Here is a 17,890-nt window from a genome sequence, read left to right on the forward strand (position 1 = left end):
TTCTGGGAGAGACTGGCAAAAGTTAACTTTTTAATTCCATTCAAAGAGGAGCTGGAGGCTTTAGATAGTCATGTGGGATCAATTCAGCTGGAGGAAACACTCACTTTGCTATAGGCTTTGTCTCTGGTTGTGATAGTACCACCATAGCATTCACAAGAAAACTTGCAGAAAAGCTGTTTTCTGTCATGCTGCTATTTGCTACTAACAGTCCAGCCAAGTAAATTGCCTCATGCTACCATATTGTTATTTGCTTCTATTTTAGCTGAATACAAAACCAAATCAGCATGTGAAAACCAGGAACTGAAACTCCACTGTCAAGAGTCCAAGTTCCTTATCATCTACTCTGCCACCTATGGCAGATGGGCACATGAGGAGAACATCTGTTCAACGGAAGTGGAGCGTGTACCCCCCTTTGGTATGTTTTTACACTGTTGATAGACCTTCTCCAAGCAGGTGCAGAGAGAAGGGTGAGAGAAAAATTCAGGTGCAAGAGCAATGGCATTTAAAAGCATCAATCATTGAAATATGAGAGATCATTTCTGAAAGTCAAACCAATTACCCAGTATGAGGGAGGAACATAGAGTAAGAAATATAGCAAACTAATAAACTTTCTTATAGTTAATCAGTACTTAGTATAATTAACTTAAAAAATTCTAGTGCTGTTGGTTATCCTTAGCTTAGTTGGTGTATACTAAATATCAACTGTTTGCCTCTCTTCTTCCTCCAGCTTCTGACAATGATTAGGCAACCTGAGTGTCATGACACCTTCTGTTTACCTTCTTCTCTGACCTCTGTTTCTGCCAGCTCTTCCTTGCCTTAAATGTAGACTGTAAGGATAGGGTGCGTAGGCCAGGGTCCATTGCTTTAGATGCAATTGTATGTCCAGACTCTGAAGACTATGGCAATATACTAGAAAATTAAATGTGCCTGGGCCTTCTCTCTGGCAGCAGCAGCAATGTCCTATGTATGTAGTACTGAACTTGTACCCTCCAAAGCAGGATGACTGCATGCAAACTGCTTCTTGGGGCTGCTCCTTGGCCTGTGCGAGCTCCTCAGCTGTGATGGGGATGCTGTTGGCACGGGCCAGACAGGGACCAGGCTTACGAGAGTGGAGCCTTGTGTTGCAGTGCCAGAAACATGCTCTCTCACTGCTGATTACTAGTAGAGACACATCCCTTTATATATTAATATCAATGCCACTATATTAGTAATTAATATAACAAGGGTCTATTAACACTGCTATAATATTAATATTACTTAGGTCAGACTGTGAACACATCCAAGCACAGACTGTTTCCTTTTGAATAGGTAGAAGAACCCAAGCCATCACAGGTAGTTGTTTGGTCTACATCAGTAACCAGTCACTGACTTCACTGTATAGTCTCAGTAGTGTATAATTAATGACTTACGACTTTTTACCACTAAATATCTAAATTCATAGTAGTATGTTGTTGTGAGGGTGCTTGGTGCTTGTATGAATATGTTCAGTGGTTGACACTGGAGGTATACATTTTCATGCCATGAAGAGGAACAGGACAAGACATGTGTGCTGTTTAAATCCCTCAATACCACAGAGGGAAGGGCTTACATTACTGATGCCAGCTCCTTTCTGAATGTTAGTCCTAGAAAACATCTTAAAAGTGAAATCTGTAAGAAGCATCTCTGAACATCAAGAAGAGATATGTAATAATCAGTAGTCTTAAAAGCCATTTGTCTGCAAACCAGTATTTCTATTTAGTTATATAGATAGTATTAAAACTGTATTGGCTGAAAGTTCTTTATCTGTTCTTAGATAAGAATCCATTTAAAATTGACAAAACTATGTTTCACATTGGCTATATTGCATGGTCCTTCACACAGACTTTAGCTCTGCCTAGCCGCTGTTCTGTAGAGGAAGCATTTTAGCAGGTTTCTGACAGACCCATACATCTTTCATAATGGTGGTATTAGTGTATATATAATGTAAGACAGAGCAGAGATAGCTCAGTTGAACAGGGGAAGTTTAGATTGAATATAAGGAAGAAGTTCTTTACTGTGAGGGTGGTGAGGCACTGGAATGGGTTGCCCAGGGAACTGTGAATGCTCCATCCCTGGCAGTGTTCAAGGCCAGGTTGAACAGAACCTTGGGTGACATGGTTTAGTGGGAGGTGTCCCTGCCCGTGGCAAAGGGGTTGCAATTAGATGATCTTAAGGTGCTTTTCAGACCTAACTATTCTATGGTTCTATGATCAAGAAAGGCTGCTGTCATGCTCATTTCTTGCACTTCATTCATCTCTGGAAATCACTCGTCTCTAATGTCAGCACTTAGATTTCACAGATCAGAACGCTGGAAACCCTACTTACTGGATAAAGTTTCCCAGTATAAACAGAGAGAGAATTTGCAACAGTAAAAAACTCTCTGCTGTGTCCCCCTGCATACAAGCTTGAGCAACACCCTGGCTGTTGCTGGTTTTGTGTTCCATAAAGTAACATAAAACTGTGGTAATTGGAGAGAGTATAAAATCTGAGGCAAACACAAGGTAGATCTGCAGAAGGTAGATCCTGCTTTAACTTTCCCATTACTTAATGAAAGTCCTTGGTCTCCTCCTGCATGGTACCTTAGCAGTGAGTATAATTTTCTAAAGCACCTATGCGGCTAACATTCAGTTATCACAAAAGGCTTAGCACATAGGAGCCAAATCCAGTTGACACCAGATCTGTCATCTCAAGCTTAAATCTTAGTTATGTGGTTATTTAAGCACATACAGATGTGAGTGGGTGCATGACTGGACTTTTAAAATGCCTGTGTATCTTCCTCTCAGGAAAGCAATGAATGTCAATGTGATTTTAATGATTCGAGACAATTTAGAAAGCTTGCTGAAGCTGCTCTTAATCCCTGAATCAGAGCCCATGTACTTGCATATGTTTGCACCAAAACCTAAATCTTCTCCAACACACATCCATTGTTGTTTCTATCCATGTTTGTGCATCTCAGCCTAATGGCAATGCGTGAGCGTTTCCATTTCTTTCACTGCATCACAGAGAAATTGGGGTGTTTTTAGTACTAAGAGAAGTCATCTGTAGGTCATAATGACAAGTATAGGAAGTCTCTGTTGAGCTTAGGGGTTTTGCTACAATCCATACTTGATACGCTCTTGCTGGGAGTACTGAGTGTTGAATTAATTGTGTCTCCAGAGCTTGGTGACCTCATGTGACCTCCTTCAAAGGAAAGACAGGAAAATGTAAAATTTCTTTAGTATAAAGGCTCTTCCCCACATTGGAAATAGAGTATATAAATCCACCTCTGGTATTGATGATACCTGTGTGGCCTTGTAGGATCCTGAGCCTTAGCTCAACATGTAGCATAACTGCCTCCTCTTAGAAGTAGTTCTCTGAGGCAGTTTAATAATGTAAAGTAGGTGCCATTTTCAATACAGAGGAAGAAGACCAGTGGCACTGAGGTGTCACCCCTGCTAGGTAAAGCCTTTACAGTAAAGTTGTCCTATGATCTGGTTACAGGAAACATACATTCAAGTCCCTGTTCTGATTCAGATAAAGAGAAGATTTGAATCTGGGAAAGATTTGACCTGCTGAGTACAAGAACATCTCTAACCTGTACTTTAGCTGATAAGACAGTCCCAAGGCTTACACCTAATTATATGTGTAACTTGCACCTTTCATTTCCAAATGTCTCTTGCTTGTTAAAAACAGCCAGAAACAAAAGGCTGTGCTTAGAACAACTCCTCTTGCTCAATGCAGTTGGGAGAGGGAGGGTTTGTCAAAGAATGTGAAATTTCCACATAAGATCACTAGAAAACTTCTTCCCTGCTTTTTTATCGCTTTCACAGTTTAACTTAAATGTGGTATTTTCATGTCTCTGGTCTTGCTCTCCAGCTTGTCATCAGGGACACTCATTCTAGTGAGTTGCCTGCTTCAAAGAGCAGTGTGTAAAATCTTGCCTCCAGGCATTTTTTAAGGATATTTTGCCTTCAGGAAGTTTCTTCTGCAAAGCAAGCTCCTACCCCGAGTAACAGAGCTCACTGAAGCACAGGGAATTATTTCCATTATAATATCAATGGATCATTGCAGGGAAACAGAAAACTCCAAGCAGTGTCCTGCTTCAGCAGCTGTTCAAATGACTGGCACTGTTAAGACTGTACAGTATTTACAGAAAGTAACTTCCTTGTTGTGTAAGACTATAAAAAGCTTCACTACAAAATTAAAACTTTTATGGGTGCAGTTTTGTTACAGATGGTTCTGCTTAGACGAATCTATTGTGCCCAGCATCAAAGCAGGAGACCGTGGCAGTTTGTTCCTGTGTGAGTGGTTGCCTTTTGTGAAACATTATCTCCTTTATATTTGTACTAACATGTGCATGAGGAAAGAGAAAAAGTATTAGCCAAAAGAAGTTAAAGAGTTGTGCCAAAACAGGTTACCATAGGGAGTATAAGGAAGATTCAGGTCAACAAACACTTCTCAAATCACGAATTACTCTTGTTAATACATGAAAGTACTTGAACAAAGGCTTGGTAGTGGGTCTACTCTAGCTGCAACTTGCAAACTAGAATGCGAAAATATCCTTCCCAGAAATTTCACCTGGATGTGCATTGGCTGGTCAGGTGTGCATTCCCTCAAGCACTAATGACTAGCAGAGCCCTGAATTTCTTATCTTCATTTCTGGAAGATAGGGTCCTGTCCAACACAGCCCTCTATTTCACCTGTTCCAAATTTTGGGAGGTTGAGAGGGGAAGTGGAAAATTCAGGCAGTATCATCACATCTTGCACTGTGGCATAACATACACTGGGGCTGGGTTCTGTCCTCTATTTCCAGTGAAATGACATTCAGCTAAGAGGAAGGAACATTAGCAAGGCAAGAAAGAGAGATTTAAAAACCCCAAACCATGTAGGTTCATTCCAGCCCAACAAGGCATCATAATTTTGATACATAACAGTATCTTTTGATACTGTGATTCCTTTTTTTGCGTGTGTGTATTGTTACCGTGGACAATTCAAAGGGCCTACCTCCCTTATTCACTAACAGTGATTGAAAAGCATATGGTTTCTTTTACTAAAAGATGTATTATTCTCCTTGTGTGAGCCAGTCTCTTGTTTAAGTGTCTTGAGAGCAGATGTAAATGAGGTAAAGGTACAGACAGCTATAGGCAGATCTGGAAATGCTTACACACTGAAATTATTAGGTTCCTGTTAGCTGTAGACTTCTAGGTGCCATAAAATCCATCATGTAAGTTGGCCAGAATTTAAGATGGATCTAAAATGCTGGATATCAAAGTACAGACATTTCAGTGAGTACTTAGTCAATTGACAGAAACGCTAAGCCTAATATTCTGCTGGGGGAAGAAGAAAGCTTGTAACTCAGAGCTGCTACAGAAAAGGTGACCAAGTCTTTTCTAGACTACAAGTGTGGTTCAAGGCTTGGGTTTGCCCTTCCATTCCGGAGCATCATTGTGCTCAACTGTTCAATTTTGCCTCCAGCACAAAAATCCTTAAGTCAACTGTCTTTATGCAGACATGTGAAAAATTCCTTGTCTGTGTGAGCCTGAGCAAACTGGGAAGCTTAATAGGTCTTTTGGGCCCCAGAAGGTGCCGGTAGGAGCCATTGCACACCTTGGCCCCAGCAAATCCTATCAAGACAAAGCTCCCCCAAAATAAAAAAGCGTTCAAAGCCGTGGCAGGATGAGAAGCAATTGTTTGAAGGGAAGAAGAGAGAAGCCGCTATTCTTAGAGTCTAGTTAGCTTTCTGCTGAGATGAACAGGGAAGGTCATATTTGGCTGAGTTGCTTGAAGCACACTCAGACACACATCACTTCATCCATTAATATTTCATTTGCCAGCAGTTCAGGGGTTTTGTTGTGTATAGTTCTTTCTAGCTTAGATTTTTTAACTGTTTGGACATGCAAGTCTAAAACAAAGCAAGGAACTCCTGCCTGTGTACCTGCAGGCCCAAATGGTGCACAAGAAAGCAGCAAGCATTTCAGCAGAGGGAGTCTTATTCCTGCTGCTGCCACCAAGCACAGAGCTCCACTTGTCTCTTGTCCTTGTGTTAGTGCTGGCAGGTGGTTCCCCCACTCCGTGCATATACAGGAGGGAAGGACCAAGTTTGGGCTGTTTTTTTTTGGTGCAAAATACAGACTGGATTCTGAACTCAGAGCCATTTGTAAATAAAGCCAAGCAATGGGCTGATCTTGTGCAGGCTTACAAGGGCCTCACAACAGGCACTGAAGTGAGAGGGAGAAAGAGACTGCAGCTTTACAGAAAGCCTTGGTGCTCTGTTCACTTGTGAGGAATGGCCTGTGCTGGCAGTAAGCAGTATTTTTAGCATATAACACTGCTGTGTTTACTGGCAATATTTGGACCTGGAATATCAAGGTATTGGTCCCACTTTTCATAAGTGCTGCTGGTCATATTATGTGTTTTTGCTAGAATCAGCGGTTCAAATGGCCCTTTTCTGATGCATAGGCAGGACCCTGTGTGCCATGCTCTTGCATAAATTACCATATTATTATGGTAACTTTCTTTAGGAGTCTGCAGCCTTAGCTTGCTCTAAACTCCATAGTTTCCCCTTGTCAGTTCTTATCCCCACAGCTGATATTTGGGCTCTACAAAGCACAAGCCATCCCAATTTGGTAGTGTGAAATCTTTGCTTTCAGTTGATTTTAAAAGCAAGCTCCTTATTCTTTTGCGGATAGACACAGCCCAGAAAGCATAAAGCAGTGTTAAGCCAGCAGTTTGGAATGAAAGCAAGAAGCAGCTGGGCTCCAGTACTGGAGTGACAAATTGTGGAGGGGTTTCTTTCTTGGGTGCCCTGGTCCTTCACGAGCACATTACTTTTTATGTCATGCAGGTCTATGTTTGAGACACATTCCCTACCCACCATGTCTTGAGGCTCGTCTTGTGCATAGTGATGTGGGAGAAGACATTAATTAGTAGTGTTTGGAGAGTGAGACAGGACGCTGTAGCCAGAGCTTGGCACAAGATGCTCAGGCCAGCTCTGGCTGCTCCATCACCTGGAGGTCTTGTGTGGCAGAGTGGAAAGAAAGGGAGGGAAAGCTCCTTCTGTCTGAATTGAGAAAAGCTTTAAGAAACCAGAAGACAAATTGCTTCTCATTAAAGCTTGCATGATTTATAGCATGCCATTTGCATGCCAATACGCTCCTAAACAAAACTAATTAGGGAGCTGAAAGAGCCTTTCCTCCAGAAACAATGCTTTCTACTCTAACTGTTAAATGGCTGCAGTCAGATCTGATAGTTTATTACTGCATTAAGAACCTCTTCTTGACACCCGTATCTCCATGCTATCCGTATAAGTGTCTGTTTCAAAAGATCCACCAACAGTCTTGGTGTGTAACTGGCAACGTTGGGAGAAAGGCAGGAAGAATGGAGTGTTTTCCCAGCCACACACCGCTGCCTCTTCCACTGCTGCTGGTGGATGCCACCAGCCTTCTAGCACATTGGGAACACAATAAACTGCCTTTTAAGAGGCAGTTTATTTTAAATGTATGGTACCAATTTAGCAAGCTCCATAACCATGAATTACTTAGTTTTAGGCAGTCCTGTGAGGAGCAGGGAGTTGGGCTCAAGATCCTTATGGTCCCTTTCAGCTCAAAATATTCTATGATTCTATGTGTAGCTCAAATGTTACTTATTCAGAAAGAAGACACCTTGCATATTTATGTTCATTTCCTGATTGGTGGTCTTTGGGACTGTTCAATGGGACCATTCACTCATTTACTTAAAATGCAGCACTGACTGAATCCTCATTCAGACACTGCAATAAGGTGTTTGACCAGAAGGAGGGTAAGTTGTTCCTAGCACGAGCTCTGCATTGCAGGAGGTGGATTGCTGTTAGAATCAAGCATTTTTGGCTGATGATAGTAGCTTTAACATCCCTTCTGTAATGTCTGCTCGTGTGAGATCGTACAGACGAACCTGCAGATGTTGAAGAAGTGGCCTTCGGTAACAAGTACACAGAATTCCTTGGAGCTGAAATCATTGCGCAGCTGGCATCATAGCTGCAGGGAGAGCTGGTGGGGAGATAGCAAGGACACACGTGAACCAGAGAGAAAAAAACTGAACATCTTTTGACTGAATCACCAAAAACCAAGATCTCGTTAGACCACAGGAAGCTGTTGAATGGGGGAGGGTGTTTGTTATAGGTCTTTCCAGTTAGCAACTGTGTTGTCTTGCAGAAGTAAGCCTGCCTTGATTTGCATTTACTCACCTGTGACACCAGGCAAGCCTTGGGAAGCTCTCCAGAAACTGGCCTGCCAAGAGCCCGCAGGCACATGACAACTAGCTCCTCATGTAGAAGAGCCAAATCCAATACGAAAATAGATGATAAGGAGCCACTAACTTCCACAGAAGGCACGAGAAAACGTCTGCCCAAGGCAGAATGAAACATGTACTCACTGTACCACTGAATTTATGGAAAACCAGCCTCCTGTTTTTTAAGACTGTGAGTAGCTCCCAGGAAATTTTGTAGAAAACATAATTCAGTTTGCCAGATTGCTGTTGTGCTCCAAATCCATTAAATTATGAATCATCTGATAATTCTTCCTGATATTCCTGAGTTGTTTTTGTACTTGCCAAAATAAGCTACTTGGCTGCCTAAAATGTCCACCCAAATATATCATAACTCATCTAAAAATCTAAACTGAAGGAAAACTAAAATGGCTGAGTGAGTTAATCAGAACTATCCAGTGGTTTGGGTCAGCCTTCCGTGCCTGCTCAGCAGCCTCCAGGGTCACACAGGCATTAGGATTTCAGGTCTCTGAAAACACAAAGGAAGAGTTGCTCTCCCAGAAATCCATGTCCAAAGGTAACCCACAAGCCCTTTGCCAAACAAATCAGCCCAGTATCTCCCAGTGGCTCCCCTCAAGTATATGACCTACTTAGTGCAGCTCCATCCCTGGCGGTGTTCAAGGCCAGGTGTCAGCTCCATCCCTGGCGGTGTTCAAGGTCAGGTTGGACAGAGCCTTGGGTGACATGGTTTAGTGTGAGGTGTCTCTGCCCATGGTAGGTTGGAACTGGATGATCTTAAGGTCCTTTCCAACCCTAACTATTCTGTGATTCTATGACTAACTTTAAAAATCACAAATCTGCCCCATTTTCACAGGTTAAATATCAGTCTTCTTTGTCAGGAACTCCAGTCTCAAGCCTCCTCTTTCTTTTCAAACAAGATTGATTTGGGGAGCCTTCAGAGTGTAGACATTGCTTCTTCCTCTTCAAAACAGGCACAGATAAGCTTCAGGAGTTGAAAGACGACAAGATGCCGTTCTCAGTTTTATTATAGGAAGAAGGACTTTAAATGCCCAGAGCAATCTGTTTTCAGACCTCTAGAGTGTCTTTGCCTTGGAAGACTAGAGTGAGAAATACCTGTCATCCATAGGAAGTCACAAAATGCATGAGGTTAAGCTGACTGGAAAGCAGACAGCTTCAGCAAAATATTACTTACTCCAGACTTGCAATTCCTGCGTATTTTCTATTTAGAAACCAAAACTAAGGGGTGTTTTTCCTTTGTGGCTTGTGGTTTAGCACATGTGGGTACTGGGAGCTTAATCATATCTGGAGACATTCTTTCTTGTTTTAAAGCAATTCTTTTAAAGTTTGTCTGATACACACTTCCCCATTCAAATAATTTCAGCTTTGGTGCAAAATGCTGCTAATCGAGCCTTCTTCTTTTCTAAATTGTGGTAGAAGGTGTCAGTCTTTATAATAAATAATAAAGAAATGCATAAAGAAATACCAGTTCTGGGTACAGATGTTAGCAAGGCAGGTTTTTACACACAGCTCATACTTCTCAGTACCCAGGGAGAGAGAGGTTCAGCAGTCTGGACTTCCTTCATCTGCACAAAGTCAGGGGTAGTTTAAAGAGCTTTGAAAATGATGTGGGTTACCTCCTGTAATTAGGGCATGAAGGCAGTGCAGTGTAGATGCCATTGAGGTTGCTTTAGGCATGTCAGCTTGGCTTGTGGTGGCAGCCTTACTAGAACAGCCTGGAATTTGGTGTGGGAGGAAGAAGCCAAATACTTCCCTGGTTAAATATTGAGCCCACGTTGACCTTTTGACCACAGTAAAAAGGCTCCTACCAGCAACAGGTAGGGATTACAAATCCAAAGCTACCTTTAATGCACCAGACTTCACAGTAGCCCTGGCTGTTGTGACACACAGAAATTGATCTCACCTGACTTGAACCGAAAATAGGCATCTAGCCAAATCATCTCAGTAACCCAGGAACCAAGAGAAAGACCTGCAAACAGCATTCCATCTCCCTTTATTTACACACTCATCTTGAGATGAAATAGGTGGAGAGCTATTGGGATGTGCCTGTTTTGTCAAAGTCATCGTGAAGAGAACATAGAGGTCTTACATTTGGCACCCGTTTGGAGCTTGATATGAATTTTACTGCAACCTTAGTATGCCCCCGGAGGGCAGCATGAGGTACTTAGCTTGCTGCAAGTTCACATTTGCATTGCAGCTCACTTCCTTGCATTGATAAATCTTAGTACTTAATTCTGAAATCCTGCTTAGGCAAGCATAGTCCTGAAATCAATAGCAGATTTGTGTCTCTAGTTGTGCACGTAGCAGCCATCGTGTCTGGTAATGTCAGTGATGTGTATTTGTTGTGTGCGTCTTTCTTTCAGACTGTTTGTCTTACACGGCGCTGGAAGTTTTATCAAAAAGGTGTTATGGGAAACAGAGATGCAAAATCGTTGTCACTAGCCAGGATTTTGGAAGTCCGTGCTTGCCTGGAGTGACAAAATACCTTAACGTCAGCTATGCATGTGGTAAGAGCAAACGCATGATCATTCTATAGCCCTCCTTCTGCTTGCAAAGCAAAACAGTGCCAAATAGTGCACACATATAGAGATACACACACATTCACACAGGAGCTTCTTAACTCTCCCCTTCCTTTTAACATAGGAAGCCTGTGACAAAGCCATAGCAGAACAACCAAAATATGACTATTCTATGATTCTATGTGAACAATGCCATGGGCAGAGCTGCACCTAATGTAAACTCGGGCATGACAAGGGTTTTTTTCCTGTAAAACGCAATCGACAGTACAATATATGCCATGTCTGAGATCTTGAGAAATACTATCAAAATAAGAGTCTGTTCTACAGGATTCACCTACAACAGAGCTAGGAAAATTAACCTGGCATTGCCTGCCATCAGTGCAGGTAAAGCAGTCCAGCATAATTGAAGCACTGTGTACAAGGCCAGTCCTGAAACCTGATTCACATGAGCACACCTACAGCCTTCAGTCTTGCAGAGGGATTTCCTTTCTCATGGGTAAAGTCTCATGAAAAGTAAAGGTTGGAGGTTATACATTCCTTGCAGGACTGGAGCCTACTTCAGCTCCTTCCTCACACAAGAGAGAACAGTTTTCCATATCCTTTACCATAGACTAATGTATTTATATGAAGGGAGAGCAGAATTCCCCACATTTCTTTTTCTCGAAAGCAAAGGCCATGGGAGAGCAAAGTGTATAAATAAAGGTGAGAGAAAAGTGATTAAAGGGGTCTCAGAACTTCACTGTAGTGCCTTGTTTTGGTATCGCACGTTTTTAGGGATGGCTGCACGTTTCTTAAGCCTCAAACAGATTTTCTAAGGCTCTGCTTTCCTCTGGCTAGCTGTGGGGTAGAAGTGTCAGGGTCAGGGGTGATTGTCTTTCACGCACCTCTGCTTCAACCAGAGGATGCATAAAGGCTTTATCACCAAGATACCACTCTGCATACTATGCACTGGTCAGAAAGTTGCCAGCCGTGCTCCTTTATTGGCTCTTTCTTGTCTGTAGGGCATCACAACAGTGACATGGGGACGTACCAGAATCCTTTCGCTGCACCTCTAGTGAGAAGTGGTTATCTGGGACATGGTTTTGGAAACAGGAATGTAGGATTGATTACCAGGTCACTGTGTTACCTGAAGGTCAGAGGAAAATGATCCCTGTCTGCTTCCTTGCTGGCATGGGAGATTTTCTTTTCCAGCGTCCCCCTGAGTTAGTTGTTAGGTGAGAGGCATTGCAGTATTTCAGCTTGATATTATTGAAGAGAGCTGGAGATCTGCCTTTGTACTTATACCTTATATTATTATTGTGCAGGTGCCTTCATACTGTAGTAACTTTATTAATGAGTTAATGGAATTCTCTTTGAGTAAGAGTAATCATAACACATCACTTTCTTGCATATCTGTGTACTAGAAAACCAGTGTAAGTCTGTTTGCAGTGAGGTTATGCATTCTGTTGTTTAGTGAAGTGATTTTGCAAGAACACGTGGGTAATAAATAATGTTGTTATGTGTTTCTGGCACATTTTGAAGACTTCTTCTGCCAAATCCTACTGAGCTGTGCAATCTGAAGCATTAGCCAATGATTTGCAGGTCTAATTATTTTACAGATCATCTAGTGAATATGGGAGGAGTTTGGGCATATTCCAGAATGACATTTTTCATTCTTTCCCCTCACTGTAAGATCCCTGCTAACCTGATGCTTCCCAAGATAAGGTAAACAGGCCTCCCCATGAAGTGACAGAGCAGCCCACATTCTCTAAGGGCTGTGCCACATTTGGAAGTATTTCCATTACGATCAGGAATGTGAGGGAAAAAAGCCATACTCCCACTTCAGTGGTCAGTGACCATTTACGGCTGGTGTGTCCGGCTGCAGTTTTACTTTTGCAGTGAATTCCTGCCAGTAAAAACTCCTCAGGAGCCAGGAGGTGCTGGTTTCTCGCACTCTCAGTGCCCCCAGTGACCTGCTCAGCATAATCTCGTGTCTGCACAAAGTGAAATCTGGCTCTTGCTGAGGCTGGACTTCAGGAGCCTCTCTCAGGAGACACAGCTTCTGATGCCCCATGTTTTATCTGCGCTCCCTGGATACCGAAGTCCATCTGCCGGCTGCCTTTGGCAGCTTCAGTAGGTGACTGACTCCTACCCTACTTTACAAAGTAGTGCTGGCACAAGTTGTAGTATGGATGTGATTATCTTGATAAAAATTCCTCACGCTAGTACCAGTTACTCTGTTCAGCGACCTGATGCAGCCTATCGTAGTTAAAGTCTTTGTGTCTGAAATTAAGCCATGAAAACTAACAATGCAAGCAGCCAGGAGCTTATTTTGTCCATGCCATTTTGAATTAAACATCTCTTTACAACAACTATTTGAATGGCATCTTAAATAGCTGTTCAAACCCAGTGGGCCGCCATGGGGAAAGTACTCTGCCCAGTAGCAAGCAAAGCCCTGGGAGGTTTCCCCGAGGAGGGGAGCAGAAGGAACATCAGCACAGGTGGAGGAGCCCCTGCCTGGGCACCAGGCCATGTGACAGGAGCTTCAGGTCTCACAAAGGCACTGGGGACAGTGCGTCCTTCCCAGACATTCTTCATAACACACGCACATTGTTCATAGCAGCCAGGCCTGCAGATCCAGAGTGCAGTCTGGAAACAAACCAGGCTGCTCACTGTCTGCCTCCTGCACCAGCAGAAATATCCTGCTGCTGGAAAACAGTTAAGAATTACGATGAGGTACAAGCCAAAATAGGAATGAGCTCATTTTCCCCTATCTCTGTTGGCCTCTATTGCAAACAGGAGCTAAAATATCCCCAAAAATCCCTTCATCAGGAAAAGAAACAGCTACGACTTTGAGCCCACACACAAAGAAAAGTTCTGCTCAGAAAGAAGTGCTATTTTTAGTTGTTTTTCAGATGAAAACTATGTTAAGCTGCAAACCTCAGTCTCCTGTTTTCCATTTAACTTCCCTTAACACTATTTATTGGTAAATGTTTCTATGTGGGATAAAGGTGAGTGTTATACCTGAAATTTCTTCCTTTTTCTTCACATGTCTGAAAATCAATCAATCTGCCTTCAGATAGTACAGGGGACAGGTGCCAAGATGTGGGTATCTGAAGGGCCCATTCATCTGACACAGAATATGTGAACTCTCAATGTCTGCATGATGCACCTGCTTTTAATTCTTTTAATTATTTGAAGAAGAATATGAAAACTTATCAGGGGCAGAAATTAAAGAAATGAGAAGAATGCAGCTCATCTCACCCAGTGCATCGCTTCCCATCCTGTGCACCTTCCTCCTCGGTGGCCATTCATTTCAAAGGCTTTGCAGAGGACATCACACGAGTTTATCCAGTTCTCCTTGAATTGCAGTGAATTATCCTCATGTAAAACCAGTATTTAGATGCAGTTTAGCATCTGACTGTAGCCCAGTTGACTTGCTGCCTTTGTGTCCCACCCCTCAGGCTTGTTGTGCTTCCCCTTGTCTCCTGTCCTTGTCCTTCTCCTTTCCTTTCAGTCTCCTTCCCAGGTACCTTATTGCCCTTCCCACCTCCTTTTCCTCCCTGGCAGTGCTCACCCTGTGTGCAGCTTGTGCTTTACCACCCTCCCTTGGTGCAGCATCCCAGTGTCGTGCCTCCTGGTGCATCAGAGCTGTGGGGGGTGGTGGAGGGAGGAGGGCATCACCACTCACAGCACCTCATAACATCAGGGTTAGATGTATGGAGTATAACCTAGGGCATAACTAGCATAGCAGAAGTCAAGGCAGTGCAGCAGATGGTGGCAGCAGCCCCAGCTGGGGCAGTTATGGTGGGGATAAGCAGCACAGCTCTGCCTGGGGCTACACTGCCTCTGCAAACACTCCCAGCCTTTGGGTGCCAACATCTCTGGGCCACTGAGGAAGCTCAGGCTGGCTGCAGTGCCAGGGCCAGGCTTGCACACTGGCAGGGCTGGCACTTGTCTCCGGATGCAGCTGCCTGCTCCAGTCCCTTCAATACCACTGTCAGAAAGCCTATTTATTAATATAAACCCCAGGCTAGTAGTGGGGTGGGTAACTAACTGGGGATCTGGTTCTCAAAACTAACAGTACACAATTTGTCTCTTGTCTTTTTAGTTCCTAAATTTATCCTGACAGCTTTCAACCCCCTGGTCACCAATAACAAGTCTTCTGTCAAGCAGAATGATGGTATGTACCATCAAAACATAGGGTTTGCTGCTCTCCTTTGTCTTTGGTCTGAGGGAGGTGGGACAAGGTAATGGAAACCCTGCTCAAACAGCTGCTCTTCCCTTCAGAGGGCAACATGACAGGCTGGGAGCAGGATGGGACCCACGGGAGCGTGGTCCTGCTGTCATAGCAATGCTGCGAAAGGAGTGGTCTGTCGAGACCTACCCATAACCAGTGCGCTGCTTCTAACTTTAGTTGAACACTGGGAAAAGGAAGAGTGAAACTGCAGTGGTTTCAGGGTGATGTCTTTCAAGAGCTATGTCAACACCTGCTCTTCTTAAATGCAACTAAATGAATTATGTGGCTGATGCACATTCGCTGTCATCAATAATGGGAGTGTACTGCAGTGATTGGGCTGGGAAATCCATTTGAGAGCTGTGAAGCTTAAAGAAGTAAAATAATTTCAGAAACCTCAATGGGAATAGGTAAGGGGTTTCCCTCGGTAATACATTCTTTTAAATAAACTTGCCATCTTCATTCAGCATTTTCAGTACTTTGATTTTTATACTTTGTTTCAATATTTAAAGTATTTTATTTACCAACTATCGCTTGCTATGGTGTCCTGCAAGGTTTCTGTGGCACACCACTGGCCTGACTGTATTTTAGGTAGACTTGTTAGTTTAAAAGTTACTGGGTGAATATTGAGTGATTACCAGTTTAGTAGCTTCTTCATCTGTGATATGATTGAATTTGCTTTGCCTCCTTGTGTCACAGGTGTCGACCTTGATCCAAAGGAATCCAGACTTCCAAAGAAAGATGGAATTATTTTTAGCAACTACTTGGCTACATTTGCATACATTAGAGGTAGGAAACTGAGGCTGAGATTGTTTGGTTCATTAGATCATGGCATTTTGGGAAAAGGAGGATTACCTCAGAAGGTCACAACTGGTAATCCCATGCTTATAGTAATGGTATTACAGTATAGTCACAGCCTTGTGGATGGGACAATTGCAGCATAACTGATATTTATAGAATATTTTCCATCTTGAAGGATCCAAACTCTTTAAGAGACTGCAGCCAAGATATTTTTTAATAAATATTTTCAATGGGGACTGTTGGTTGTTCAGTATTTTTGAAAACCTGACCTGGGAGCAGTGCTGGAGCCATCCATTTTTGGGAATGTTGGTTTGCACACATATAAGGACCAGCAGGGAGCAGTAAAAATAAAACCAAAACCAAACCAGCCCACACCCAGCCATCCCCGGTATGGGACGTGGCAGGTTTTGTGACTTAGCAACACTAAGGCAAATAAATTAGCAATTACCAGATCTCCAGCAACACAGCAGAACTCACAGACGGTGGAAGTGAGCAAAGGCTGCTGTTGAGAGCGATTCTGGAGCTAAACTTGCTGCTCTTCTAGAAAACACCAAGAACCAGGCAGCTGTCGAGCATCATCCCACAGCCTTTGCAAGGGCCTCCCCAGGCAGCCCCAAGGGTGGCCACAGCCTGACAGCACAGCGAGACACTGTCCGTGCCGTGTCACCTGCCTGCCCTCAGTAGCTGTCCCCAAACCCCCAGACCACATCACCCTTGGGACCCCCTGGGCAACACCCCAAGCAGCCAGGGCTGGCTTTTACAACCCGTTGAGAAAGGCCGTTGCACGTCTGTCTCACTTGTTACTATACTGAGAAGTGATCTCAGGCTATGTCAAGGAAGAAAAATGCTTCCTACCCAGCCTGGCCTGGAGATGCTGCCGTGGCTCTGCAGAGCCCAGAGTTTCTCTTCCCGTGCCCCTTCTTCATGAGGGTAAGGCCAGTTTTGGCAGGATGGCTGGGAAAAAAAAAGGGCATGCTTCTGGTAGCTGGTTGAGAATGTTAGTAAGCTGCTAATAGCAAGATGGGATAATGTTATTTTATAATGTTATTAAGAGGCTGGGTTCTTTTGCACAGTAATTTGAAGCATCAGAGATGGCAGCCTTCAGACAGCAAGTGCAGGGTGGTTTTGGTGCATGCTGGAAGAGGCCTCCTCCAACTCCCCATCTTCCCAAGCACACCGCACCATTATGGCTATGTAATGTGGGGCACTTTGGGAATGACAGCTGACTTCTTTTGCAGCTGGGATTTGCCAGGGATTTATAAAGTGTTAAAGCACTGGCTTCCTGATTTCAGATCACCTTGAAAGAGCCGCGCTCCTGTTTTTGTCCAGTGTTTGCGTGGGATTAATCTTCACGCTGTGTGCTTTGGTGATCCGCACGTCGTGCTCAAGAGACTTCCAGAAACTGCACAGAAAGAAGGATCCCTTAATGCCAGAAAGCACTAGAGTGTATGGGAACAGTGAAAATGAGGAAGAGGAAGAGGAGGAGGAGGGTTCCTCTGATTCGGACATCCAGGATGGGGTAGTGGAACTGTACAGACCTTCTTACTCAGGTTACAATTCAACAGAGGCAGCAGAACTGGCCGAAAGGATAGAGCGCAGGGAACAGATCATACAAGAAATCTGGATGAACAGTGGTTTGGATATGACACCTCCTAGAAATATGGATACGTTTTATATTCATGAACAATAAATGGCTTATTTTGGATGATGCCCTAGCCCTTTTTTTTAAAAAAAGAAATGTACCTTCTGTGAAGGAACATTTGTATCAATCACATAATTATTTGTAAGGTAAGAAGAAATATATGCAATAAAAGAGTTTCAAAGCCTCGACTGTCTGTAAATCATTCTGTGAGAAACCCTTTTACAGGCTTTCAGTTTTGTCATGTTATGAATCACTTTTCACTGTAATTTGGGGTCAACTGCCATATGCAGGTTAAGGAATATTAAAAAAGGAGAAAAAATATTTAAGCAGCATAAGATGGAGAAACACCTTCTGCCTTCTGCCTTAGGGTATGGCACTTGTAACCTGTTAGTGTGCTGCAGCTCATAAATTAAATGAGAACGTGATCTATTGATG

The 17,890-nt window shown here is 43.3% G+C and overlaps 1 protein-coding gene and 1 long non-coding RNA gene across 4 annotated transcripts in view; one reads left to right on the forward strand and one right to left on the reverse strand.

The window, feature by feature from the left end:
• Positions 1-17,640, forward strand: part of EVA1C (eva-1 homolog C) — a 39,770-nt gene extending 22,130 nt beyond the window's left edge. Inside the window, exons 4-8 of one of the 3 annotated variants that reach the window (XM_061359016.1) lie at positions 263-415; positions 10,641-10,784; positions 14,887-14,958; positions 15,712-15,801; positions 17,106-17,640. In XM_061359016.1, coding sequence (XP_061215000.1) covers positions 263-415; positions 10,641-10,784; positions 14,887-14,958; positions 15,712-15,801; positions 17,106-17,503 — 857 coding nt within the window. In that variant the 3' untranslated portion in view covers positions 17,504-17,640. The remainder of the gene's footprint in view (positions 1-262; positions 416-10,640; positions 10,785-14,886; positions 14,959-15,711; positions 15,802-17,105) is intronic. The other 2 variants (XM_061359018.1, XM_061359017.1) reach the window with 2 other exon arrangements.
• On the reverse strand, positions 13,090-13,961 carry LOC133215202 (uncharacterized). The gene is made up of 2 exons (XR_009726339.1): positions 13,800-13,961; positions 13,090-13,483 (listed from the first exon to the last, which is right to left on the reverse strand). It is a non-coding gene; the product is annotated as an uncharacterized LOC133215202 (long non-coding RNA).
• Positions 17,641-17,890: the final 250 nt, after the last annotated feature.

This window comes from Neopsephotus bourkii, unplaced genomic scaffold, assembly GCF_033783945.1.
Source record: "Neopsephotus bourkii isolate Nb327-2 ecotype Australia unplaced genomic scaffold, CSIRO-AGI_Nbou_v1 NB_962, whole genome shotgun sequence".
NCBI classification, from domain to species: domain Eukaryota; kingdom Metazoa; phylum Chordata; class Aves; order Psittaciformes; family Psittacidae; genus Neopsephotus; species Neopsephotus bourkii.